This window comes from Chiroxiphia lanceolata, chromosome 7 (assembly GCF_009829145.1).
Source record: "Chiroxiphia lanceolata isolate bChiLan1 chromosome 7, bChiLan1.pri, whole genome shotgun sequence".
In the NCBI taxonomy this organism is placed as follows: Eukaryota; Metazoa; Chordata; class Aves; order Passeriformes; family Pipridae; genus Chiroxiphia; species Chiroxiphia lanceolata.
Window position 1 is genome coordinate 37,738,717 of NC_045643.1, and position 27,730 is coordinate 37,766,446.

The following is a 27,730-nucleotide window of genomic DNA, read 5'->3' on the forward strand; positions in this document are numbered from 1 at the left end:
CCACCCTGAAAATACTGGGATCAGTTCCAGTCCCACTCCTGTTCCAGGGGATTTCTCTCACTAATGACACAAAATCAGGCTCATTTGTTTCTCAGTTTGAGTAGAAACCACATTTGAAAGGATCATTCTTTGCATGTAAAACTCTTGGAATAAAGTTTTCCTCATGAGAAATGAAAGATGTTGCCATGAAAGGTAAGTTTTAAAAAAGAGTATTTCTAATATCACGTCCAACAGTGGTTTTTCTACCATAATTCACTGTTATTATCTCAGTCCAGAATCTTCCTGATATAGAATTTAGTTTATATAATGTTCTCATCTTCATATTTAGTTGTAATTTCATTGGAGCCCACTGGAAAATTTTAAAAAAAAAATCTACCACAGCACATGCAACCTCCCAGACCTTATAATTAGTAATTAATTATTCAAGAATGGAAATGAATATTCCATTAATTATTTGAATAATTCAAATAATTAATTAACATGCTTGGAAGTGCGAGTAACACTTCAGGGGAGCTTCTGGAGTATAAAAAGGAAATATATAAGAATATTCTTTTTTCTTTATATGTATTTATATATAATCTATATATTATATGAATTATATATGTGCATATATAAGAATATAGATATTTTTCTTTGTATATATTTCTATATAATGTATGTTATATATATATATTCTTTATAGATATAATGATAACTGCAGAACAGAGCTGATTTCAGAGCCACCAAGGAATATTAAATAAGTTTTTCAGTAGCTTTTAGTGGCTGCTCTGGGTAATAACAAAATCAGATATTTTGCTTAAACTTCTGAATTTTACAAACTGGGATTTGAGCTTTGATTTAAAACAAGGGGTGTTTCCCTGCTGTCTTGGGAAGGACCAGGAAAGCAGGGTCTGACTGTGGGTCTGTTACAATGAAATCAGGGATGTGGGGTCGGGCTGGACCATCCTGCTGACACCTTTTCCATGTGTAAATCCAGGAATTCCGAAAGCTGCTGTGCACTGTCACTGCTGGAAGTGGATTTGCTGAGCTGGTGGCTCTGTCACACCAAACTGATGCACCTGAGTGTCAGTGCAGCATCTTGATTTATATTTTAATTATCCGGGCACGGAACTCGTGCTCAGGGTTCATTTCCATGAAGATTACCATTCCTAGAAACACTCCCAGGAATCAGCACTCCTCTTTTTAGTGACTTGCATTTTTTTTTCAGCTACTACAGCTCAGGCATCAGTCAGTTTGAGCTGGAAAACGTGTGGGATCCTCAGCTGCAGGAGGGAGAGGCAGGGAATGGCAGGGGGCTGGAGGAGCTGGGAAGGGCCCGGGAAGTGCTGAAGGATCTGTTCCTGCTCTTGGGAAGCTGCAGCTGCCGCCGACAGATGGTGGTGGAATTCCACACCAGGCCCCAGCCTTCCTCCTCCTCCTCCTCCTCCTCTCCCACTTGGTTTCTCCTGATGGAAAATTGTTTTGCTCTCAGATCAGTCCAGCCCTTGGCTCAGAATTGAGTGTTTCCTTTGAAACACAGGCCGAGGAGTTTGCTGATGATTCCTTAATAACCCCACAGCCCTGGGCTGGACTGCCCTGGCTTTCCCTGGCATTTTCTCACCACCTGCTTCCCACCTCATGGCTCTTGTCCTGACAGGCTCTCCAGGTTTGCCACTGACAATCTGACAGAATTGCAGTTGGGGCATCAGGTCCTGGTTATGTGGTTTCCCAATCACTGCAGCTGGTTTGGGATGTGGCATCCACCCTTTCCTCCCAGCTCCTCAGAATTCCTGAAGTTCCTTTAATTCAGGCTTCTGTGCAGCTGTGGAATATTGAGCCCTGTTTCCTAACAGCCCTTTAATCAACCCTGTAGCTCATTGACCCCCCTGCCCACTGTCCTTTGCTAACCTGTGAATATACTTATTTTTAGGTCCACCCAATCCCACAGGGAGACAGACAAGTGAAGCCTCCAAAACTCAAGAGGAGGAAGATCTCTAGATAACATTGAATGTCTTTGTTACTGGTCCAGTACTTGTGAACACTGAGTCCATCTGTAGGTATTGCTCTAGGCTGGTACATCACTATTTATGTGGGGACAGCTCGATGCCAGCGGGGCACACGCCGGGCAGTGGGACAAGATTTGGAATGATCAGGAGGGATAGAAGTTGCTGGAGAAGCCAATCAGAAATCTGGAATGGTTGCAGTAACAATGTCAGATGATTACTGAATTTTTTTTTTTTCTATGATACTAAAAATTGTGATTATAAGAAATAGTCCAAATGTTTCTGAGAAATTTTCCTTGTGTATATAGATAATACAGAATTTCCTGGTGATATCTGAACTGTAAATATTGTACAATATTGTCATGTACAAGCGTACCTAATGCACACTTTATCTTTTATTGTACAAAAAATAGTGTACAAAATTCTTTGGTTTCTATTGAGTACACATACAAGAGACTACCAGTGTAAAGTGATAAATAAAAATACAGCCTAAATGCTTTTATATGATAATGTAAAAGATGCTGTTTTTGTATTTAACAGCAGAGAGAAGGCATGATTATGTAATACCTTAATTATGACATCCCCTTCACGCCACTGAGTGCTCATGGATCCTGTCTGTTTGGAATGAGCCTTGCCTGGAAGTGCTGTACTCCACTCAGGTCCCTGCAGGAGAGTGCAGATCCCCCATGGGATGTGGGATCGCAGCTCCGATGGAGAATTCCGAGGCCGCGGCCGTCGGTTGCTTTTGGTTTCCGTAGCTTTTCCAGTAGGATGCTGTAGGTTGGATTGAAGAGGAAAAAGGAACAGTAGGAGGCCTGTTTTAGTCAAGCATTTCTGTAGGTGAGGTTTCAGAGCCCCCTGAGGAACTAACCAGTCGATACCCCCCCCTAACATTGACCCCCTGGATTAATTAGCTGAGATTCTCTAACTTCATTAACCCTGCAGGGGGGCAGAGGCCCTGCTTTGAGAAGGGATCAGTGTTGGTTCCAGTTGGTTTGGCAGTAGAATGGAAGGGCAGTGCTCTGGAAAAGGTAATCCCGCTGTCCATCCCTCGGTATTGAAACACAAAAAGGAGTTAAGGGTGGCTTACAAAACTTATTAGCAGCAGTGATTTTTATCAGTATTATGTAACATATCAGATTTATTTTATTTAAAAAGAATTATTTATACCATTAACAGATTCTTATATATATTAATGTGGCTGAAATGCGCAGGTTAAATCTATTAACCAAATTATTTATGTTATATTAAGTGAGAAATGTGAAACATATGTAGAAAAAAGAAGAAATTAATACACTACAGATTTAAAAGTCTAAAGCTATGAGCCATTATAAACTTAACCAACGGGAGTGTAGCACAACATTCTTTCCATTGGATTTCATTTTTCTTTTTCCCCACGGGTGGTGGGGATGGTGAGGGGAGCCGTGGCATCCTCAAGGCTTCCTGGGATAGTTCTGCTCACCATTCCCAGTCCCGGGGTGGAGTCCTTCATCCGGGATCACCACTTACCTCAGATTCCTTTCCCCCCGCGTTCCCGGTGTCGCTCTCTAGCGAGGGCTGGCAGCGATCACCTCCCTGGGGTCTCCAGGGCGCCAGGATCCCAACTCCTTGCTCCTGTCCCAGGTCCCCCGGTGCGTGTCCGAAGGAATGACCCCGAGGATGACGATTCCCTGGGCTGGGCTCCCGCGTTCCCGGGCACGCAGCACCTACCTCTGGGCTCCTCCGGGCTCGTCCCCTCCGGCCCGGGCGGGACCCCTCGGCTCCATGGGGCAGCTCCATGGCCCTGCTCCGCTGGGTTCCCATTCCCGCTGTTTTGGGGTGCTCCCGTTTTTCCGTCCCGCGTCGCTCCGGTCACCGGTGCCCCTCGGGCGTGTCCGTGGCTCCCTGAGCCCCCGCTGCCTCCCATCCCATCCCAGAGCTGTGTTCCAAGCTCCTGGGAGCGTTTAGGTGTTGTACTCCCCGGTGTTTCCGTGGCCCCGCTCCCCTCGGTGGATGAGGCATTGCTGGGGGGGCAGGAGTAGTTTGCTTTCAGTCCAGACCGATTTTTTTTTTTCTCCTCTCTTGCCGAGTTTTCCTGGTTTCGTGTAAGCAGTTCCTGTAAATATTGTGAGCGTTACAGGTCGTGCAGTGTTGTAACATTTTCAAAAAATGTTGCACCGACTTTACAATTAAAAAAACTGGTCACTCATACTTGAATTTTGCCCGTAGAGCCATTTCTTTCTCTTTGCATTAAAGCATAATCTACTTTTTTGATGGAGGCCCAACCCTTCTCTTTCTACCTTATTATTTTTTTGTTTAAGAAATCTCTATTTTTTCTAATAGAAGACTTAAAAAAAAAAGGAAAATTTAAAAAAAAAAAAAGTACTTTTTGCCTACTTTCTAATTTAAGAGAGAATTCCTATATTTAAAAGGTGGAGGGGGGAAAAAAAAAGAAAAAAATAAAAAAAAAAAGAAAAAATACTCCATTGTGGCAAGTGGAACACCACTTTATTTGTCATTAATATGGCACAATCACCCCAAAGTGAAGTGGCTGAGTACAGCGAGCCCACGGCGTCGATCAGGACCTCGGTAGATTTTAGGGAACGACGTGATTCCTTGAGGATGTAAAAGTGTTACGTATTCTTGTCTATTTATTTATTTATTTATTATGCTTTCTTTTTGCTGAGTGGGTGACAATGTGGTTGAGTCATTCAGATGACGTTCAAATTAAAGGAAATAATTCCTCTTTCTGTTATGGTGCGTTTTGTGAACACCATAAACGGAACAACAACGAAAATATTTTCATTTATTCCAGTGGATTTTCTTCGTGTTCTGACAGAAAACCTTTGGCTGGTGTCAGCTGCAAAACTAAGATTCACATAGTTGGAAAATTAAAGAAAAAAAAAGGCAAAAAAAAAAAAACAAAAAACAAACCCACCCCACCTCTGATGTCCCAGGTCTGTTTTCCTCACAGTCTAAGGTCTTAGGGGTTAAAAGGAACTTAAAATTTAAAGGTCTTTCCTCAATCAGCTTTGCAGAAGGTTTCTAAGTGATGTGATATCCTTTTGGAGTCCCTGAGTTTGATGGTCTAGAGATATTAGAGGGCTCGTGGTGGACTGAATTACCTTAGGACTGGTACCTTTCTTAGCTACAATTTGTATTTTGCTATGTAGGGTTGTAATGTGAGAATTCCAGAAGAGCCGTAGCATTAAAAGTGCTTTTCTATTTTTAAAAAGAAAGAAAGAAAAAAAAAAAAAAACAAACCCATTCTAGTCTTACTAAGAATTAGAGGATTTTTTTAATATCAGTTTTGTAATTTTTTGATAAAGTTGTCAATATTATGATTAAATCACCAGAAAAAACAGTTCCTGTGCTGTTCTCTTCGGGGCAGGGACTCCGTGTTCCGATGGCTTTGCACGGTGCCACCGTGGGATGCCCGGCCTTAGACAGGGCACCTCTGCCAGGTTAAATAGCGACCAGCAGTGCTGAGGGCGATTTAGGGGCGTGAAGGCCAAGAGAATCCACAGCTGACACTGCAAATCCCATAGCTGGGCATTGCCATGGAGCTCCTGGCGGCGGCGGCGGCGTCCGACGGGTAAGTTGAGGGAGCCGGTGGCTGTGGAAGCTCATCCCAGCTCACACGGCACATCCCAGCAACAGACCCACCCAAAACGCCTCCCATCCCACCCTTCACTCCGCTGTTCCCACCAGGCTGAACTCAATATCCACATTTCAGGATCCCCCCAAAATCCCTAAGATTTCCAGGAATCCCAACCACACCAACAGGTCGTTTAGTTCAATATTCCCCGCGGGGAATTCCCCCTCGGTTCGCTCCGGGGGCAAATCGATGCTGCAGAAACACTTTGAGGCTTTAAAAAAGTCCTACCCAAAATAAATTTGTCAGCTCACGAGCTGAGGGGTTTCCATGGACCTGCCAGACCAGCCCACCAAGCACTCCTGCCCCGCTCCTCGTGTCTCTGGTTATCCTTGTGCTCCCCAAAAATTCCCACTGGCCACCTCCAGTTTAACTTGGACTGATGATCCCTTACATTTGCTTTGCCTTTGAAAGCCCAGCAGTGGGAAATCGGGCCCCCACGGCTCATTTCTCTGTGCCAGGTTTTACAGTTGATCCCTCGGCTGCCAACACTTGAAAGCAATTTTTGTTGTTGCTTTAAACAAAATAATAAAATAAAAAAAAAAAAAAAAGAAAAAAAATCCCAAACTTTAAAATGGAAGATTTGATTCGAAATATCCCCTGCGAAAGATTCCATCTGTCAGGAGAAGTGTTTGGAATTGTCATCCCAACAGAAGGTGAGGGGTTAGGATTTAGAACAGGAAACAAATTATATATATATATATATTTAGAATAGTTCTTTCTGGAAATGCCTATTTTGGAAGAGGTCTGGGAGACGGGAAGGGGTTTGATGTACTTACACGGGATGAAGCGGGGTGGAGAAGGAAGAGCAAGAGCATCCTCACATATTCCTGTGTCCAGATCCCAGGAAAGCACTGGCACAGGCTGACACAAGTCCAAGAGAACCACTGTCACTGTTGTTTCAGAATTCCAGGCAGGAATGGATCCCGGTGAGGGAGTGATCCAGGGCTGAGCCGTGGGTTGGGCCCGGCTGGGAAGGGAGCTAAACCAGGTACAGAGTGGGATGGGGAACAAAGGCTTTTCCAGCCACCTCCACATCCAGGTCCATGCTGCAGGTGAGTCCTTTGGGCACTAATAATTCCCTAAATGGAAGAACAAATGGAATAAATAGGGAAGAATAAATACTTTGAGTTCAAAAATACACCCGGTTCCTACTCAGCTGGGTTCTACTTCGCACAAACCCCCAGCATGTTCACGGGGGGGTTGCAGAGTTTGCTGTGAGGACCCAACTTTTCAGACAGAAAACAGGTTTATGGGATGGACACGTTCTTAATCCTACTTCACAAGTTCCCATCTCGTCAAATCACAATCATTTCAAGCCTCTTTCAAAGAGAAGCAATTCTAAACTCCTGATAGAAACACCGCTCGTTTGCAGTTCCAGGAAAATCATTTCTTGCTCCTCTCGCTGATTTTTCTCCAGGGACAGAAAATGTCATAAAAATAACACAAAAATTATTGGGGTTTGTCATTATCTTTCTCAGTTGTGGGATTGAGCTCTCTGCTGCTGAGGAAAAAGGGAAGATTCACCCCTGAAAAATAAGGGGAAACTTTTTTCTTATCCTGTCCTCTCCTCGATCCTATCCTATCCTATCCTATCATCCTGTCCTATCCTATCCTGTCCTGTCCCATCCTGTCCTGTCCTATCCTACCCAATCCCATCCTATCCCATCCTGTCTTCTGTTTGATTGTGACCAAAAGGAGAATCTGTAGTCCCAGTCTTGGTCTCATCCACCTTAAAAGTTTCATCAATCAAAATAACAAATAGGAGATCACAGGTGGGATATTGGGAAGGAATTCCTGGCTGGGAGGGTGGGGAGGCCCTGGCACAGGTTGCCCAGAGAAGCTGTGGCTGCCCCTGGATCCCTGGAAGTGTCCAAGGCCAGGTTGGACGGGGCTTGGAGCAACCTGGGCTGATGGGAGGTGTCCCTGCCCGTGGCAGGGGGTGGAATGGGATGGGCTTTAAGGTCCTTTCCAACCCAAACCAGTCTGGAATTTAATAAAGGAACCTCTCTGAGATTTTTCTCAGAGGAAAGTGGGAGATGGAGCAGAGCCCACAGACCCACACAGGCAGCAGCTGCTTCCCAAGGTGTCACAGTAAGTGCCAGGAAAAACCTGGTACTGCCTAAACCTTTGTCATGGACAACTTGGTTATGACAGAATGAAAAAAAAAAAAAATAGAATAAAGTGTTAGAAATCAACTAAATAAATACAACAATTTTTTTTAAATACTTTTCAAAAATGAGAACAAACTTAGGACATTTATAGAAGTACAAGTTTGGTATTTGCAACCCTAAAATAAATAAAATTAAAATAAGATAGGACAATAACTTTTATAAAACTGCTTATAAAGTCCTGCTTTAGCACCCACTGGGACCAGTTTTTGGGCAGCTGCTGGATCCAGATGTAGCTTCCAACACCTTTTATCTGCAGGACAGGAATGTCCTGCCAGCACCTCGTTCGCATCCGTACAAGGAGTGAGGTGGAATGAGTTTGTCCTGAAGTGGGACACACGTAGGCATGGAAACACATGTCCAACATGTGATCCTTGTTAAAATACTTGGAATAGTTGTGGGGGAATTAGGCTGAAGCCCAGTAATGGTGCAAATTAAATCTGTGACAGGCAAAGAGTCCTCGAGGGGGCACTTTTAAGCTGGGTTTAGCGAAACACAGAACCGAGCTTTGCGGAGTAACAACAAACTATCTGCATCTGTTAGAAGGGATGGGCTTTGCTAAGAGCAGAACTAGCAGCACCGAGGGGTGTAAGAAAGGCAACAAAGCCCAGCAAGCAGCAAATTCTGAATTATTCCACGCAAATGTCAAGTTTTAGGAGCGACTGTGGATGTAAATCTCCTTTTGGAAGGCTGAGCGTTGCCATTAAGCGACTCCATATGACGCTGCATCTGCCGGGGTTCATTTATATCGTTTTATTTTTATGCGTGCCAGGGAAAAGGACTGGGAATTTCCACGTTCAGATCTTAATAGCATCATTTCCCCAGCTTCTGTTGTCTGTTGATTGAGTGTTTGGCGAAGGGGTGATTATTTCTGGCAGAGGTTAAATCCGTACCCGACCTCCCACACCGTGAGTCTTCAAATGAAAATGGGATTTTGAGGAGAACTTTTACTTTTCCGTGTGTTGACCCCAAGTTGAATTCCTTGGGAAGATGGGAAGGGGGAGGAGGTGCCCGTTACAGAAGCCCTGTGCCGGAGGACTCCCATCCCCTCCATATAATCAATCTATCCAAGTATTTCCCCAGCTCTCATTATCCCCAGTGCCTCCAGGATAAGAAGCCGAGAACAATCACCCATTGTCACTTTATGAAGGAACTTTTTCATCTTCCTTCCCCAAAGACTGAATTGTTAATTAAGTAAATTAAAATTAATTACGGCGTGTGTACGACAAGATGTTATCGCGTCTGTCCCCCGAACTGAGCTCCCTCTGCTGCGCCTGCACGCTCGTCCTCCATGGAATCATGGAATGGTAGGACAGGAGGGAGTGGCTTTAAACTAAAAGATGGTGGGATTAGATGGGATACTGGGAAGGAATTCCTGGCTGGGAGGGTGGGAGGCCCTGGCACATGTTGCCCAGAGAAGCTGTGGCTGCCCCTGGATCCCTGGAAGTGTCCAAGGCGTCATTAGCAAGATATTCCAACAGAGCCACATTCCAAAGGACATGGATGCTGCATTTCTATTAATTAGTTTTCAGAGGAAGATGTTGCCATTAATTAGCGACAACGATCCTCTTATTAACTGCCTGATAAGGGTGACTTAAGTATCCAATAAAATAATGGATCAAGAGGGAATGAAGTGTATCAGGAGGATAGTTGGACCTGCAGCAAAGTGAGTGCAGTTACTTTCTAAATGAAAGCAAAGGGTAATGGCTTCCTGATTTTGATCTGAAAACTTGTAGGAGATGAACATCTCAGATGTGTCAAATGCTTTCAGAAGAGCAAATGTTCCACAGGCTGCTCAGAGCCAGGGCACTTCTCAGCATGAGCTGGGCCAGGCCAAGGAGGGGCCATTCCCACCCTGGGAAAGGGGCAGAAGAAAAGGTGAGGGTTGTGCTTCCATCCTTCAGCCCCCCCTGTTCCCATTTACAGGGAAGGCAGATTTATCCCTATGTCTCATCCCTGAATCCAGCTGTTGGGGCACCATCCAGATAATCTCAGGATGTTCCCCAAGCAGGATTAATAACATGTGTTACAGAGCTGTCACTAATTATCTGCCCTTTACTATCAGGCCCATGGTGTTGTTTGTGGGCTTTTGTAATGATTCTTAAAAGAAGGAATGAGATTTCTCCTTGAAAATATGCATGAGTTAGGGGCCTCCTAACTTCTAACTCTTAAATCTCAAAGAAGTTTATTTCAGCTTCATTCTTCAATAAAACCAAGCCCAGGTAAGGGCACAACTCCTGGTCAGAAGTTCATGTTCTCTCCTGCTCGTTTCTGGAACCAAAGAATAAGCAAAACAGCTCAAAGTTTACATTTCTCAGAAAAATAAAAGTTATAAAGGTTTCTTTTAAACCCTCTGCTGCAGAAAGTCATCAGGACCCGCTGTATCAGGTAAATAACCATGAAACCAAAGTTGTCTTGTCTCGAAATAGCTGCTTTTAACTCAAGTTGCACATTATCTTTTTGTGTTTGAAATCTGAGAGAACTCTTCCTTCAGACAATTGCTTCTGTTCAGTGTTTCAGGGAATTCAGAAACACGGGGGTGTTTGGAATCTTTTCTAGAGCATCCTCTAAGCGCAGTGTCATGAGCACAGTCTGATCTCCAAAGCAAACCCGGCTAAATTTATTCCTGCTCCCACCCACCCTGCTGAGGACTCTTGCCAGAGTTACCTGCTCACACGTCTGGGTCAGGGCTTCAATGTTCCATGGAAATTGGATTGCTCTCCCACAAAGGCTTCCAAAGGCATTTGGAAATTTATTTCTCCCTTCGGTCTCGCTGATTTTCTTTTCCCAGCTGCTCCACAGCTCCTGTTCCCCGTGCCAGGAGGTGACCTTGCACATTTTGGGCATCACCAAGGCTAAAAGGTTATGCTTAAAAACAAAACTTCTAGTCCCAAAGTGGTGGTGGAAGGGCTGTGCCTGTGGGGAAGCCCCAGCCAGTGCCACCAAGCTGAGCTTTGCATAATCCTTGGCAGTTTTTAAGCTCCATCAGGCCATATTTGACTTTTTCCCCTTTGCTCTGACTGGGACATCATCCCATGGTAGCAATCACCTCCTGATTTCAAACCTCAGGGTTGTTTTTCATCCACGTGTCCTCGTTCTGATGGTTGTTCAGCTTCTCTGCCTGGATGTGTCAGCACTGATACCTCCACAGCCAGCAATCACATCCCTCTCCAGCTCTCACTCCGTCGGAGCAAACAAGGCACACGCCTCTCGTCCCTTCCCATTTGATCACTTCTCCAATCCCTTGGTCGTTTTGGCAGCTGTTTGTGGCCAAAATAGGGGATTTGTTGTACCTGGGATTTGGTACTTCCCAGTAGTCTCAGTGGTACGTGGCTGTTTCTCTCCTAAATCCCCTCAGATCGTCGGAGCCACACTTGGAGCTTATGCTCGCATTGGAGTCAACTGGTGTCTAGAACTGGTTGTTGGTTGTTTCCAGTTAATCAGATCTGCTTTTAAAAGCCCAGCTTTTCTTGTTTAGGACTAGAATTAGTATGAGGCACTGGATTGCAGAATGCAAGACATTAATATAAAAAAAATTAAGACGAAATTTAACCTTGCTATACAAGAGGGCACTTAACCTAGAGCTTGTGCCACACGGTTTGTGCATTAATGCCCATAATTAAGGCAATGGCCTTAATTAAATTAAATTAAAGGTGGTTGACTTGTTTGTGCCATTCTTACTGCCAGTCCTGGTGCAGTGGCAGACACCTGCCAGCTCCATGCAGGAATATGCCTCTCGTTGAGATGTGGATTTGCCCATGGTAGAGAGAGGGATGTGTTTCCCAAACAGCAGCTCCAGCTGCCTCTTAAACAACCTGCATGGAACAGTGTGGTTTGCCCTGGAATAACATGGCACAGGTATTTCCTCACTCACTTTTCCCATCTTTGGAAGCTTTGACTGTGTTTTTGTTCTGAAAAGCATTTTTTATACACTACAGAGTCCTGATCCATAACTTAGAAAAGCTGTGGCTGCCCCTGGATCCCTGGAAGTGTCCAAGGCCAGGTTGGAGCAACCTGGGCTAGTGGAAGGTGTCCCTGCCCAAGGCAGGGGGGTGGAATGGGATGATCTTTAAGGTCCCTCCCTACACAAACCATTCCATGATTCCATGATCACTAGGTCTGCCCCACACCAAACATTATTTCTCAGCCAAAGCCAAATGGACTTGAATTATTTTCTCAGCCTTTTGTGGAGATGTTGTTGTGTGACCTTGTGCAAGTAAATGCATAATCATAAAACAAGGAGCTGATTTTTGGTGGTGTTTATGTTGCTGGAGGTATTGACTGTACCACATCCCTGCCCTTCTGTCATCCAGCACTTTCCCAGTCAGAGTTTTCCTGCATCGCTTTCCCTACAGGACAAATTTCTCCCATTCTTTGATTGTTTCCTGATCACCAGCTCTGGTTTGTCTGGCTCCCAGCACAAGCTTAAGGGAGAACCAGAGAATCCCAGAATCATTAGGGTTGGAAAAGACCTCCAGGATCATCGAGGTCAACCACTGACCAACCACCACATTGTCGACTCACGAGACAACCCGGTGTCCTTTTCCACTTCTCCTCTTCATTTGCTTGTTAATCCACAGCTAAATCCTCTTTACAATGGGGAGATCCTAATAATCTTGAGTTATAGGGTTTTGTAACCTAGAGGAGAAGAGCAGGGTGTCCTAAGATGGTAGGACTTACAAATCCATTGGTCAATAAAAGAAATAAAAAGTACAAAACAATGTGTTTTTTCATCTTCCAGCATTGCCATCCTGAATATCACATTAAAATATTGCCTAAACCCTTCTTTTAATTTCCTTTTACATCTGGCAGCTACTTGCAAAACATTTCAGAATATTCGGGGAAAAAAAAAAAAAAAAGAGAAAGTCTGTCAAAGCTTCATCTTCTCCTAGGATGGGATTCAGCCGAAATATTCTGTAACAGATTGAGTTATGTTTTCTTCTCCAGCACCGTAATTGGCTTCATGTTTCATGATATGAACGACTCCGGATGATGTTCCTCCCGTGGATCCAGAGGTATCTCATATTTATATCCCAATAAGCTTCTAATATTGGAGAAATACATTGGGTTTTAGGCCCTGCATGACAGCTGTAGCTCTTTCAATCATTGTTATTATGGAATATTTGCACGAGGTGCCATCTCTGTCCACGTAGACAATTTTTTTTTTGGCAGTTTTGCCACACAGTTTTCCTCCCTGGGTCTCTGCAGAGAGTGAAGACTCCACTTACTGAGCTCAGCAAGTGGCACTTTTTGACTGCCTGTTCCTTCTTGGTTCGGCTGCAAATCAGCAGAGGCAGGAGCTGCACAGAAAATTAGAGGCTTTGTTTTAAGAAAGTTCATTGTTGCTGTAGCTCTGATCCCTCTGGCTTTTATTTCAGCCAGACAGACGTTCCCTGGCTTTTGGGATCGATGAGTGAGGGTATATATTGGGAAGTGGTGTGGGTTTGAAGTGGGATTTGCTTTGATATTTCTGTGCAGATCCATGTGATGGCTCCCTGACTCATACAGCTGAAAATAGGTAGTGATATCAACCACAGAATTCTTCACAGATTTCCCCCCCACACACCCTTTTCTTGCTTAGTTAGCTGCTCTTCCAAAAAATCCAGGTCATTATTCAAATCTGTGCTTAGATCAAAACTCCAGATAGCATCACTCTTACTCATTGATGATTCACTCTGGAGCAAATTTTGGTCCTACTGAACAAACTCGGTGTTGCCTTAGTCATAGGTTTGTTTAGCAAATCACATGTCAGGCTTAAATTAAGCCCTTGCTTAAAGCAGATATTTTTTTTTTAATATATTCTGGAAAGGTTGCGCGTAAGATTTATATAGACAAGATTTATACTGAAAACTTGTCAAAGCAAAACCAGAGAATGAAAAATTCCGTTAATTCTGGGGGAAAATACGAACTTAGGTTGGCAGCAGCAGACCTGAAGGAGCTACCTGACATTAAACTTGTTTTCTCAAGTCTATTTATAAATTAATTTTAAATCCTGACTTTCGGGAGTCTTTGGAGTAACAAACCCCCTACCCACCACCACCCACAGGGCTCAGCATCACCACAGCCTCTGCTCTGCCACTGCTGACGCCAAATCCACCTTTCCCGAAGATTTTTTGATATTTTTGATCCTCAGGCCAATATCAAATTTGCAGTGAATCTTTGAAACTGTCACCATACGGCTCTTTATGTTAACGGGGCCACTCTGCCCCGAGCGAGGAGAACAGGAATGTAGCTGAAATTAGAAATTTAAAGCTAAACACAAAACAGGTAATGCAAATAAAACCATTTCCAAAAATAGTTAGAACAGAACACCTGTGGAATTACGTTGAAAGGAAGGGCAGGAACGGAGGTGGAGGATCGGGTTATAAATCACATGGCAGATGGAAACGGGGTTTGGTTGGATCCATCCAGAGCTCCAGCTCCTACACCATTGCAGTGAAATGACTCTGGAAGTGCATTTGCTGACAGAATATGGGAATGGTTAAAGAAAGAGAAAAATCCATGAAATTTAATATATTCAAAACAGGTCCTGGACGATGATGTGCCCATGGGAATAGGCCAAATGCAGGAATGAGACTGGCAAACCACAGCCAAACCACAGCAGGATCCATTGGGAAAATTACCATCCCATCTCCTGATGCCGTAGAGACAACGGCTCCACTCTCATTCCCAGCTGGAGAAAAGGAAAAGCTTTAGAGGTGCTGGTTAAGCATGACCAAGGTTCTGCCCACAGTGGGATGGAGGAGCAGTTCCTCAGCAAATTAATAACCCCAACCCTGTGCCAAGACCTACAGCTCCTTGTTGTGGTTGCCCTGTCAGAGGGAGAACCTGTTCCCTTTCCAACTGGCAATGGAGCAGAACAAAACCTGTCATTAAAGAGGTGCCAGCAGGAAAGGGAAGCTGGGGATGGAACCATAACTTCCCAAATTGGAATATTTTCATATGTCCCAGGTGACACGAGGGCAGTGTTTTCTTAAGCTTGGTAGCTTACAAATGTAGTTTGGATAATCCAGAGAGGTTGGGATTACAACTCCTTGACACTCCCAGGATTTATGGATCGTTTTCCTCTGAAGGATTAACCTGTGACTTCAGGAAAAGCTCACGAAATGTCTGTGCGTTTAAAATCAAGAGAGAATTGTGCAAAAGAAATTCCTTAACCAACCACCGAATTCTTGGGGGAAAATGGGAATGGATTAATTTGGGCTCCTTGAAAAAAAAACTATTGTATTTCTTCAGTTGAAGTTTTATACTGAAACTCTGATGTAATTTTCCTATTATATAACGGCATTATTTTCCACTCCTTTATTTCTCCTTTGTTTCCAAGAATGATTAATTGGTGACACCACTCGGGTACTTGCAGGAACATTCCCAAACCCAGCCATTCCTTTGTCTGAGGACATTTTTGCCACACCTGGAGCAGCCAGAAGCACCAGTGCCCTGATTTTTAATCTCGTGGGCATTATTTAGGATTTCAGGGTTAGAAACTCCCGTCATGGCTGCGACATTCCCTAATTTTCCCACGAGCAGGCATGGGATGTCTTGCACAAAGGTTACCAGAGCCTCCAAAGGCTCAGTGGTGAGGAGTAACGTGGGCCAGGAGTTGGTCTTGCATTGACTCACCATGGGGTGACCTGGACAGAAAGGGAAATGGTGACAACTGTTGGTTTAACAACACTTGTGCAGGTGCTTCAGAAACGGTCCCCCGTGGTTTGGTCACCTCTTATGTTCTCTTAGACTTCCAAGTTGTTTTCAGCTGATGCTGCTCCTCTCTGCACTGGCTTTCCAGTGAATCCAGCCTCTTCCCTGATCACCTGGGCTCACTGGAAGTTGGGTGTTTGCAGTGCCTTGAGGGGGCTTCTGCCCAGGAACCACAAATATTCCACAAATATTACAGAGTTATAGAACCACAGAATCAATTTGGTTGGAAAAGCCCTCTGAGATCATCTGGTCCCCCCTGTGCCCCATCCCCGCCTTGTCCCCCAGCCCAGAGCACTGAGGGCTTTCTTGGACACCTCCAGAGGTGGGGACTCCAAACCTCCCTGGACCCATTCCAATATTTAATCATCCTTTCTGTGAAGAAATTCCTCCTGATGTCCAACCTGAACCTCCTCTGGTGCAGCTTAAGACTCTGACCTCTCATCCTATTGCTACCCTGAGTTTTCCATGATTTTAATTTTCAAGCATCCAAGGCTCACGTGTGAACACTCAGAGTTTGAAGGCATCACCTTTCCCTCACTTCCAGCAGTGTCCTCTTTCCCTGTCTGCTCCATCCCGTGCCCACGAATCAGTTCCCACTTTTCACTCTTTTCTTCCTTTATTTCTCAGTGAACTTCAGAGAAATGTTGTGAGAGGGTCCTGCTCTGTCTGTGCTCCAGACCTGAGTCTGGGACACACGGAGGAGGCTCCTACATATCCAGCTTCAAGTTCAGCCTCAGAGGAAGACACAGTTGGGCTCAGCTGTGTGAAAATATCCTCTAAAGACCAATCTGAGGTGAGACAGAGGCTCCCCAAGGCGTGCCTGGCTCCATTCACACAGTGAGGGAGCCTGAGGGGCTGTGCAGGCCCCAAACTTCCCTTTCCCTGATGACTCAGCTCTCTCGGCACTGGGCTGGCGTGTGCTCCAAACTGGCCTTTCCTCAACTCCATGTCCCATCCAGCCTGGCCTTGGACACTTCCAGGGATCCAGGGGCAGCCACAGCTTCTCTGGGCAACGTGGGCCAGGGCCTGCCCACCCTCCCAGCCAGGAATTCCTTCCCAATATCCAACCTAACCCTGCCCTCTGGCAGTGGAAAGCCATTCCCATTCCCCCTTGTCCTGTCACTCCGTGCCTTTGCCAAAAGCCCATCTCCAGCTTCCAAAATAAACTCACTGCTCCTCTTTCCACAGTTTGACTGTGAACCAAAAGCACAAGCGTGAAACAGCTGCATGTGCTAACAGGCAAACCTCTCCCATCTTTTCAGGGAGCAATGTGGAATCATCAGTCTCTTAAGAATCCATAATCACTGAGGTTGGAAAAGCCCTCTCAGCCCATGGAATCCCCCCTGTGCCCGATGCCCCCCTTGTCCCCCAGCCCAGAGCACTGAGTGCCACATCCAGGCCTTCCTGGGACACCTCCAGGGATGGGCACTCCAAACCTCCCTGGGCATCCCCTACCAAGGCCTCACCACCCCTTCCAGGGAGAAATTCCTCCTGATGTCCAACCTAAAAGAAAAACCAAGAAAGAAGCAAGAAGCAACCTCTGGGTCCCAATCGCTTTCTTGAGGGCTGACTGTTCACACTTTCAATGGTGTGAAAGTGGCCACCAGGTCTGGAAAATAAAAATAGGCTTCTCATGCTCAAAACCCCAGCCCAGGATGAGGTTCTCACTCACCACCACTCAGCAGTCCCCCGTAGGGCCCCATGTCCAGCTGCCACGATCCCAGGATATGTTTGGTGCTGGTGCAGCAAAGAGATTCCAAGAGATTCCAAGAGATTCCAAGAGATTCCTGAGCTGAGCACTGTTGTTCCTGAGGGAGCAAGAGCTGGTGTAAAGGTGTGACCTTGCTGGAGCAGCTCTTGTAAAGCACTTGTGCATTTATGGAGATCTGATTGCATGTGGAGCAGGAGATTTCAATGAACAGCAATTTGGAAGTGGGAATACTGTATCAGCTTTGCTATGACTGATGTCTGCATAATGAAAGTGTCTTTTTTTGTACTGTTTTCTTAAAAAAACCCCCTATTTGACAAGGAAGTACAGGAATGTGAAGCTTGAATACATCTTTAAATCTGCATGTTGATTGCCTAACTTACAACCAGGACTAAAAGCTTCCTTTTGTTATTACAAATGTGTGCCCTGAGTACTACAAAAACAGGATCACCACTGTTTGTTTCCAACGTAGCACTTTCATTTTCCTTTTGACTCCTCTTGCAACCGAGATAATATTTCTGTTTCTTGGTGCACAGCAACGTTGCTGAGAGACTCTTGTTTTTCTCTGATGGCTTTCAGCCCCATTTTGCAGAAAAATGTCACAGGATGACACTGCTGCCATACAAGTGACAATAAACTTCCCTCTGATTTGCATCAGAGTCAGATAAAAGTAAAATCTTTCCCTCCTGGGGAAACACCTCCTGGCTGACACCAGGGGAAGTGCTTTGAGGAGACCTGGGTCATTTCTGCAGCGGGAAATGGTTCTGCCCTGGTTGGAGAGAAGCACTGGGGAGATATTTGGGTTTTAAGGGGTTGTGGGAGGACTTAAGAAATTAAGAAGGGAAAAAAGACTGAGATGTGATGATAAAGGTCTGGTATTTGCAGATAAAGGAACAAACGCTGCTAGAGAAGGTCAAGTTTTGTTGGTAGAAAAGCATTTCCCTGGACACCTTGGGAAGCCTTGGGTATGCCCATGCAAGGTTTGGATTTTCTTGGAATTTCCATTGAATATTCCTGCCCCAGTGAGTGCTGCTACTCCAGATCAGCCCATGGTATCAACCTCAGAGCAAGGTGGGCAGGGAAAATGTTGCAATTACTAATCAGTAAGAAAAACTGTTCAATCCAGGCCACTAACCCAGAAGACAGAGGTGATCAAGGTGAGTTTGTTGGGTTTTTAGGTAAGAGTGTGGCTTTAGAGTATTTTAAAAAGTGACACTTGGTGTGTGTTTCCTGATTTCTTATTTTTATCTAGTGGAAAGTGTCCCTGCCTGTGGAATTAAATGATCTTTAATGTCCCTTCCAACCCAAACCAGTCTGTGATTCTATGATTTTAAAGTTGCCTACAGATTTATTTTTAGAAAGCAGCCCCACTTCTACCCTTGTGCTGAAATGCAGCAGAACTACGAAGCTCTGAGGAGGAAAGGGAGCATCTCTTACTGCTGGGGCAGAGGTTTCCAAAGTCCTCTTTTGGGCGAGTCCTTCACTCTGACTTGTGAACTCTGAATAAACATTGTAACAGTTTCAATGCCCCATTATTCTGACTTTATCGATATTTTAAGTGGCAGGATGGGGTTTGATTTTTGATTTTTCAGCACAAGCCGGGGGAGCTCCCAGCTCCTCAAAATTCCAATGAATAAATAAATTAATGTCTCGAGTTTGCCTCCTGAGGTGTGAGATTTTGGGATAAATTTGTATACATTTGTAAAATTGGTTTTCGTGATTTTTCTCTGCTAGGACTTTCTAAATGACAGTTGATAAATCTCTCTCTCTTGAAGGCCTATCTTCCAAAACTGAAGGCCATAAATATAATCATTATTATGTACTGCTTTTAACAGTATATTTCTGGTTCCAGGCACAACCATGTTTTTCCTCTTCCCTGGTCACTGCACTGTAAAGTTACATTTTTCCTGTGGTAAACCCCCAGATTTATGTGGTTTTGGGCTGCACTCCTACAGGTGCTTAATGGCTTCACTTGATAATTCCAAACCAAATTAATCTGTTTTCCTAATTGCATTGTTGGTAACGAACTTGTTGAATTGTGTCATAAAAGAGCACAGTTAGAGTCAAGAGCAGGTTTAATTTTTGAGTGAGAATCCGAGATTTTACAGCACAGGAAGCAGCTGCAGCAGGTTCCTTCAGAGAGCTGCCGACCCTCCCATGCCCGTGGTAACCCTCACACAGAAAGCACAATTCCCTTTCATTTTAAACCTATTTCTGGACACAAATAGTCCTGACATAAAACTTTCAGATCAGGAGCTTCCTGCTGCTTTTCATCACGTTACCTTCCTGCTATAATTTGGGGAATCAGCCATTTCCATAGCTGCCCTTTTATTTCGTTTTATTTGGTGTCTGTTGCCGTCGGGCTCGAGATTTTAACTCCATTTCCAACTTTTTATAATTTCCATTCAGAGCTTTACATCTCCCAGGAAGCTATTCCACGCTAGATTGCAGGTTTTGGCTGATAGGTTTTTTTGGTGACCTTAAAGAGGAAAATGTGCAGGCTGCCAGTTCCCTCAACTCCTGGAATAATTGGAAATAGAAATGGTTTGGAATGATACATTAACTGTGAACATTAGCCACTAAGCATGCTTACTAGCTACTTTGATCAAGCTCTTTTTTCCTGACAAAACCCCCTTTGAAATGAATAGGACAGAGGTTCCTTTCACTTCAATCAGAGTTCTCAGACACGAGGAGAAAGAAGGACTTCATAACCTTTAAAAAGACTCCCCTAGTCCATTCATGGATCTCCTGGAAAGCTCAGCACTTTCCCTTGTGCTGGAGTTACTAAGCCAGCCTCCTGGACACTTTTAGGCTCCCTTCTAGTGAAGATTTGCTTAAACATGAGATCAAACCCCTCTGTAATGAGACTGGAATCCGGGATGTACAATGGCAGCAACACCGGGAATATTTGAGAGCGTGGATTCATCAGCATCACTTCCTTAATTGCATCCTCTGAGTCTGGAGCTGGCAGGGTGCAGAAGACAATTCTTCTGAACATTTACTATCTTCGTTATTTTTGTGTATTTACAGTCAAATCATTAGCACCCTAAAAATTCCAGTTTATCTCTTAACACCCTACAATCCATCAAGGTGTTGAACAACCCACAAGGCTGAACAACCCTGTGCCTTGTCAGGGGCCAAAACCACTTCTGGACTCTCTGTTTCTGTGTTTTCTGTGCCTTTTTTGTTTTTTTAATACTTCTTGTACTTGTAAGGTAACAATACAGAACATAGAACTGCTCATGCCATGTCATGTTGCAATAATGTACATCAAGATAATTGTCTGTAAGTGATGCTTCTGCTTGGAGAAGATTAATGCAGTGAGAGGGAAAAAACCCAAAAAACAAACAACAGGAATAACAACAACAACGAAACAGGATACATTTGCAGAAAAGACCACCAGGCTTCAGGCAGCTAGGGTGAGAACAAGGATTCCTTGTGCTAAATGTCACTCTGGAGAAGCAGAACCAAAAGCCCCCGAGCCTATATGACTCTGACATTTCCACTGATACAGGTGCTCAAGTGGAATCTGGGGGGTTTCAGTCTACCCAGTGCTCAAATGTGCATATTCAACTCCATTATCTCCACAGAAAACATAAAGACAAGTCAGAATTCAGCTGCTGAACAAGTAATTTCGTTTGAGACGTGATTTCCTTGATTTGTGCATCAAAAACAACTTATTTTGTCTACAGGTGAGGTACAGCTCATGATTTTTTTCACAGCTAAAATTCTTCAGAAAACCTGTAATATTTTACCAGAGGAAAAGATCAGATTATGCACTTAAAAGATTGATGGTTCTGGCTTAAAGCTAAACTAATGTAAGCTGAAACTTCAGTTTTGCCCATGTTCAGCTCTGTGCAATGGCTTTTTTGACTACATTAAAAAAACCCCTCTGTATCCTACAGGGCACCATTTTAAAAAAATTGCATTGCTTGTAGAAATAAAATAATGGGATGAGTTTAGGACTAAGAGCCACCTTGAGGGTAAATATGTTCCATTTTTGTTCTTTTTTTTTTTATTATTATTTTTTAAGCTGTGAAAAAGAACAGAACATGCACACAAAGGGAAAAGGCTATTATTATCTATTGTTCAGCTGTGCTGACTGAAAGGGGAAACAAATCTTAAAGCAGTGTGTAAAATGCCTCTTTTTTGCAGAAAGGAATGTTCTTTCTGTCTTTCAGCTACTTGAGGAAGTACTTCAGGAGGAACTGCCTGTTCCACTCAGCTGCCTCACCTTTCCACATGTATGTCACCTGTGCAGCGGGGCTGTAACACACTCCAGGTAATGGAATTTTTATGGAAAATACAGCTCATGCAGAAAGACATCACAATGGCTCTTTGAAAATGCCAACCCTCTGCTGCTACCAATTAATCATGAGTCACTTTAGGGGTATCAGACCCATTTTGGCCGCTTCCAAAACAGTGCTGAGCTATAAATTCTAGGCTAGAAACCATACAACTGTTAAACATTTATGTCTTCGTCCTAATCCAAGTCAAGAACTGTACGAATAGAAAATTTTAAAGGGAATTATAAATGAGCAAAGTATCACACTTCTGTTCTCTGTTGGTTTTCTCATCACCTTTAAAGCTTCATTTGCTCACATGACTATTACTGAACATTTACCTGATGTTTTCATAGGAGTTAATCCAATTTTCACATCTCTTTCCCAAGCTAATTTGGGTCCGTGGCTGATGAACGTAATGTTCTTCCTCTTGCTTTTTGCCTCCTGTGTATTACTGTGCTTGTTTCATCTGCCTTCTCTCTCTCTCTAGCTGACACAATTCTTTATTCTTCATTTTGTAAATCATGTGTTTGTCAAGAACGGTTGTTGTATTTGCTGTATAAAACCATGTAAATAAAAAATGCAACAGGTAACTAAAAATGAACGGCAATTTAGAGACTAAACCTATTTTTTCCTAATTAAAAAATGGAATATTAGGTACAGCTGGCACTGTGATCCAAATGGTTAAGCTCTGACTCACAGTTTTGGTTTAATTCAGAGGCAGGAGGTTGCACTGACAGCTCCTGTGACAGCTCTGAGGTGGAGGTGAGTTTAGTAAACTAAAACATGACAAGTTCCACTTCAAAATGAGGAAGAACTTCATTATATTTAGGGCAGCCAAGCACTGGAATAGGTGCCCAGGGAAGGTGTGGAGTCTCCCTCTCCAGACACATTCCAAACCCACCTGGATGCTTTCCTGTGTCACCTGCTCTGGGTGCCCCTGGTTGAACTGGATGATCTCCAGAGGTCCCTTCCAACCCTAAATATTGTGTGATTCTGTGGAGACAATAAACAAATAATTGAAACGTGCAAGCATGAGTTTGTTTCTAAGTCACTCAACTCTTCTAACGAGCTCTTTTTATTGCTGGAACACTTTAAGTTCACACCAGCCGACGAGCTGAGGAGAGGAACCAGATGATTTGTCCAGAGAGCAGGGGACACTGTGGGGACACAGTGGGAACACTGTGGGGAGACAGCAGGGAGACAACAGGGACCCAGTGGGGACATGGTGGGAATACTGTGGGGCCACTGTAGGGACACTGTGAGGATATTGTGGGGACACTGTGTGGACACTTTAGGGACAGGGTGGGGAGACAGTGGGGATACTGTAGGGCTATGGAGACACGGAGGGGACACTGTGGGGAAACTGTGGGGACACAGTGGGGACACTGTGGGACATGGCATGGACACCATGAAGGCACTGTGTGGACAATGTGGAGACACAGCAGGGAGACAGCAGGGACACTGTGGGGACATGGAGAGAATACTGTGGGGATACTGCGGAGACACTGCAGAGACTCTGGGGACAGTGTGGGGACACAGTGGGGATGCTGTACAGGTACTATGGGGACACTGTGGGGACATGGAGAGGATACTGTAGGGACACGGCAGGGACCCTATAGGGACACTGTAGGGACATTGTGTGGACGCTTTGGGGACAGTGTGGGGCGACAGCGGGGACACTGCGGGGACACTATGGGGATGCAGAGGGGATACTGTGGGGATATTGTGGGGACAGTGTGGGGACACGGCGTGGACATGGTGGAGAAACTGTGGGGACACTGTGGGGAGACAGTGGGGACGATGTGGGGACACCGTGGGGACACTGTAGGGATACGGCAGGGACACCGTGGAGACACTGTGGGGACTCTGTGAGGAGACAGCGGCGATGCTGTGCGGACACTGTGCAGACCCAGCGGTGGCACTCCCGGGACACCGTGGGGACCCGGCGGTGACAGTTTCGGGACACCGTTCGGACACTCCGCTCTCCCCTCGCTCCCGGTCCCGCCGCCCCCCTCAGGCTCCCCGAGGCTCCCTCAGCCTCCCGCCCTCGGCTGCGCGCGCAGCGCCGCTCCCGCCGCGCGGGCTGCCGGGACGGCTGGCGGCCGTGGTTAATGTCCGCCATGTTTGCCATGGCGCAGGGAGCGGACCGAGCGAGCCCGGCGCGGATCTAGGGCTGCGGGGCGTGCGCGGCGAGCTACGGGCGGCCCCGCCGGGAGCTGCGCCGGGGCGGCGGGACCCTCCATGGTGGCGCGGGCGCGGCGCGGGAGCGGCTGGGAGGCGGCGGCGAGGCCGCACTGAAGGCCCCCCCCCCCCCCGCCCGCCCGGCCCCGGGGTGTTATTGTGAGGGGGAGACAATGAGCAAACTCTCCTTCCGCGCCCGGGCGCTAGACGCCGCCAAACCGCTGCCCATCTACCGCGGCAAGGACATGCCCGACCTCAACGACTGCGTCTCCATCAACCGGGCCGTGCCGCAGATGCCCACGGGGATGGAGAAGGAGGAGGAATCGGTAAGGGAGCGCGGCGCAGGGGGGGCACCATTGTTTACAGGCACCCCCCGCGCGGGCGCCGCCGGCCCGTATTCACCAAGCGCGCTACGCCCGGCCCGCCGCGCCGCGCGCGGGGCGCTGCGCAAACGGCGCAGCCTCGGCCGCGCTCCGCGCCGCGAGCGGGGCCCGCGCCGCCGGCCGCCATCTTCTGTGCGCGTCCCGGCCGCCGCAGCGGGGCGAGCCGTCACACGGGAGAGCGGCGGCGCGGGACAGCGCCGGGGCACGGCCGGCACTGCGGGGGTCGGAGCTGCGGGGCGGCGCGGCGGTGTTGTGCCCGAGCGGCTCGGGATGCCGGAGCGGCGGAGCTGCAGAGCGGGGTGCCGGAGCAGGGAGCTGAGGTGCCGGGACAGCTCGGGGTGCTGGAGCGGGCGCGGAGTGCCGGGGCGGCTCGGGGTGTCTGTCGGTTCGGGGTGTCACTTCGGGGAGTCGGGGCGGCACAGCGGCTCGGGGTGCCGGAGGTGCCGGAGCCGCTGCTCGGAGGTGCCGGCTCGGGGTGCGCGGGTGCCGGAACAGCCCGAGGTGCCGGAGCGGTGGAGGGGCTCGGGCTGTCGGAGCCGCTTGGGCTGCGGGCTGTCGGAGCAGCTCTGGGTGTCGGAGCGGCTCGCGGTGCCGGAGCAGGTCCGAGCGCTTGTGGCGTGGTGGACTAACGCTGATACTACTGCCGGCCGATCCTGCTGTGAGTGGCTGTCAACTCGCTCGGGCTGGGAAGGTGGCGGCGGCGAGGAGCTGCTGGGAGCAGCGTGCTCTGCTGTGGCACCGCACGGGGAGCGAGCGGATCCCTGCCGGCGTCTCCCTGTCGGAGGGACAGCGGGATGTGTCCCAATCCTCCAGCCGAGCCCGGCGGCCGTGCAGCGCGGCGTGTTGGGCTGTCAGTCCCTGCGCTTGGAAAAACGCTGCGGCTGGTCAGGGGATGGAGGGAACAGCCGGGCACACACACAGTGTGACTGGTCAGGGGATGGAGGGGACAGCCGGGCACACACACACTGTGACTGGTCAGGGGATGGAGGGGACAGCCCGGCACTCACACACCGTGACTGGTCAGGGGATGGAGGGGACAGCCCGGCACTCACACACCGTGACTGGTCAGGGGATGGAGGGGACAGCCCGGCACTCACACACCGTGACTGGTCAGGGGATGGAGGGGACAGCCCGGCACTCACACAGTGTGACTGGTCAGGGGATGGAGGGGACAGCCGGGCACTCACACACTGTGCACATATCAGGCTGGAATGGACAGCCCGGCACACACACACTGCACGTGTGGGGCTGGAGGACACGGCAGCTTTGGCTCCCTGTGTGAGGCAATGTCTCCGCGCTTGTAGCCACCCCCGGAGTTATTTAACAGCGATGTTTTGTGCTGCTCGCTGTGCGTGGCGTGTCAGAGGCGTCAGCTGGACCCTTCTCGTGAAGTGCTGGACCTTTAAGTGTTATTTCGGAGTCAGCCGGCGCGTGTTCAGGTTCGATGTGTGATGTGTGTTCTTCCCGTAGTGTTATGGGAGGGAAAAGCTTTTGTGCAGTTAAGTAAACGTGAGTTTCCGGGGTTTCTGGTGAGCGGTAGGACAGCTTTGAAAACGCTTGCTTTGCTTTCCGGTGTCCTCCCAATGCGCTGGCTCTCTGAACATCTTTTCTGTCCGAACGAGGTTTATTTGGTGCTCCTCGGGGTTGTATAAGCTCAGAGGCTGTCGCCTGATGTGTCTGTACTTGCAGGCAGAGCCGATAGTAAAGGCACCCTCCCGAATTTCCTCAATGAATCCGTGTCTCCGCCTCAGCCAAACCTCTGTGCCTGTGGATTGGCTTTTCCGAGGTTACAGCTGTCAGAGGAGGCTCCGTGCTTCCCTCCTTGGTTTTACTCACCTGACTGGTGATGCTAAAAGCAATCTGTTTTATCGTCGTGGAGTTTTGTTTTCTTTTCCTGTTTACTGTGTCTAATACACTGTGATCAAAGCTTCCAGTAATTCCCAAAGAGTAACTCTGCTAGAATCTGGGATTGGAGTTAAAAGGAACAGCGTTGTGGTACTAATGAAGCAATATTGGAGACTAATTTGGTTTTCTCAGTCTTGAAGGTCTGCCTTGCAGTGCTGTGTTTGCATTTAGTATCTACGTGAATTTTTAAGTCTTATTGTTATTTTGATAAATCGTGTTTTCTTTTAAACCTGTCAGAGGAAAATTGCTGTGAGAGTTCAGGCAAACCAGCTGCTTGTGGGCTGCTTAAATAACTGAGGAGATTAGATTTAGACTTCAGTAAAACCGAAGAAGTGTTGTCCTAAAAAATTGCTTTTCTGTCAGAGTGAGGTTTGTTTCCTCTGCACTGACATGTGGCTCTATTTGATATATTATGTAATAGTTCCAAAATGAAACGATGGAAGCAATGCATAAGCACAGTGCTTGATGCATCAGCCAGGCAAGATTATAAATTCTACTATTCATAGATTATTCAGATTATTGCCATGGAGTGATGGTTTCAGTCATGGGATTGCCCTTATTCCGGCGTTGCAGAGATAATTCTTTAATGTAGTTTTTTTGGGGGGCAGTGATATATAAAGCCCTCCTAGGCAAGGCTGTTGTAGATGACAGTAAATTAAATATTGGAGAAATACCTAAACAGCTTTGATTCACAGCACATACTGCTGTGAGCAGTTTGATGTATTTTGAAAGGGACTTTTCAGGGGGGGAGGGGTCTCTACATCCTCACTTCTGACATCTCAGTTGCTCGAGTGTCTCAGGGCCTTTTTCTAGCTCAGGTTTTTGCTGGGGTGCATCTCGTGAAAGGTGTTTGAACCCTCAGGGGTAGCTGCTGTTTTACACTTGCTGGGTGGAATCACACAGGTCCTATGACACACTGTGCTATGGGGTCACACAGCACCTTCTGGGCTCTGTTCCACTGGAAATAATGATGATTTACACATTTGCAGGATTTCAAATGGTTCAGAGCAACATGCCTGTCCTTTACAACCAAGTTTCACTAGGACAGGCACGTGCTTTAATTAGTTTGTGATTGATCTTTTTTTCCTATACAGAGGTGCAGATTTTGATGCATTTATTCGTGATGAATATTCTGGAACTATTTCTGTATAAGCATCTGAGAGATTTATACCCACTTGCAGCGTTTCACAAACGAACAGCTCATTTCTCTCACCCAGGGATTCCAGCTGGGAAAGAATTAGGTTTCTCTTCTGCGGCGTGTTTATACTCCCAGTGTTTATAATTTACTCCAAATGAGACCCGGGGAAGAGAATTGCGTGGGTTTGTTTTTAAACTCAGGTGAGGCAGGGATCACTGTTAAACAGAAGCAGGAAAATGCCCTTTTGTGAGCTTCAGACACTGAGCAGGAACACTTGGGGTTGGTTTTTCTGATGAGTAAGAGTTGTGTTTCCTAATGCTAATGAATTGTTTTGGTGAGAAGAGGGGTGGAAATTGCAGAATAGATAAACCCTGGTTTTGTTTCTTATCACATGTTTTTTATTTGAGTACATATTACTGGAGATTGCTGAGTTGCACATTGTGTGGGGGGGAAAATGATGTTTAGTAATGAGGCAAATCCAGGCTGAAGGCGCTGGGAAATGAATTTTCCCGGGTTGGGAGAAGCTGAAAGTGTGGTGGGAATGGATGATCCCGGGATTGCCTGGGCAGAGCTGTCTGAACCTTCCTCCCAATCCCTGTTTGAGCATCCATTCACTTACAGTTTGGCATTAACTTAGAGAGGGG

General features: G+C 46.5%; 2 protein-coding genes and 1 long non-coding RNA gene across 4 annotated transcripts in view; 2 read left to right on the forward strand and 1 right to left on the reverse strand.

The window, feature by feature from the left end:
• The window catches only part of MBD5 (methyl-CpG binding domain protein 5), a 110,227-nt gene extending 105,361 nt beyond the window's left edge, over positions 1 to 4,866 (forward strand). For both annotated transcript variants that reach the window (XM_032693047.1, XM_032693046.1), the window contains exon 15: positions 1,910 to 4,866. In XM_032693047.1, coding sequence (XP_032548938.1) covers positions 1,910 to 1,981 — 72 coding nt within the window. In that variant the 3' untranslated portion in view covers positions 1,982 to 4,866. The remainder of the gene's footprint in view (positions 1 to 1,909) is intronic.
• Positions 3,694 to 22,409, reverse strand: LOC116789338. The gene is made up of 4 exons (XR_004357986.1): positions 22,381 to 22,409; positions 21,818 to 22,031; positions 6,396 to 6,698; positions 3,694 to 4,077 (listed from the first exon to the last, which is right to left on the reverse strand). It is a non-coding gene; the product is annotated as an uncharacterized LOC116789338 (long non-coding RNA).
• Positions 22,410 to 23,630: 1,221 nt separating this feature from the next.
• The window catches only part of EPC2 (enhancer of polycomb homolog 2), a 39,226-nt gene continuing 35,126 nt past the window's right edge, over positions 23,631 to 27,730 (forward strand). Inside the window, exon 1 of the mRNA XM_032693049.1 lies at positions 23,631 to 23,986. Within this exon, the coding sequence (XP_032548940.1) occupies positions 23,834 to 23,986 (153 nt within the window). The 5' untranslated portion in view covers positions 23,631 to 23,833. The remainder of the gene's footprint in view (positions 23,987 to 27,730) is intronic.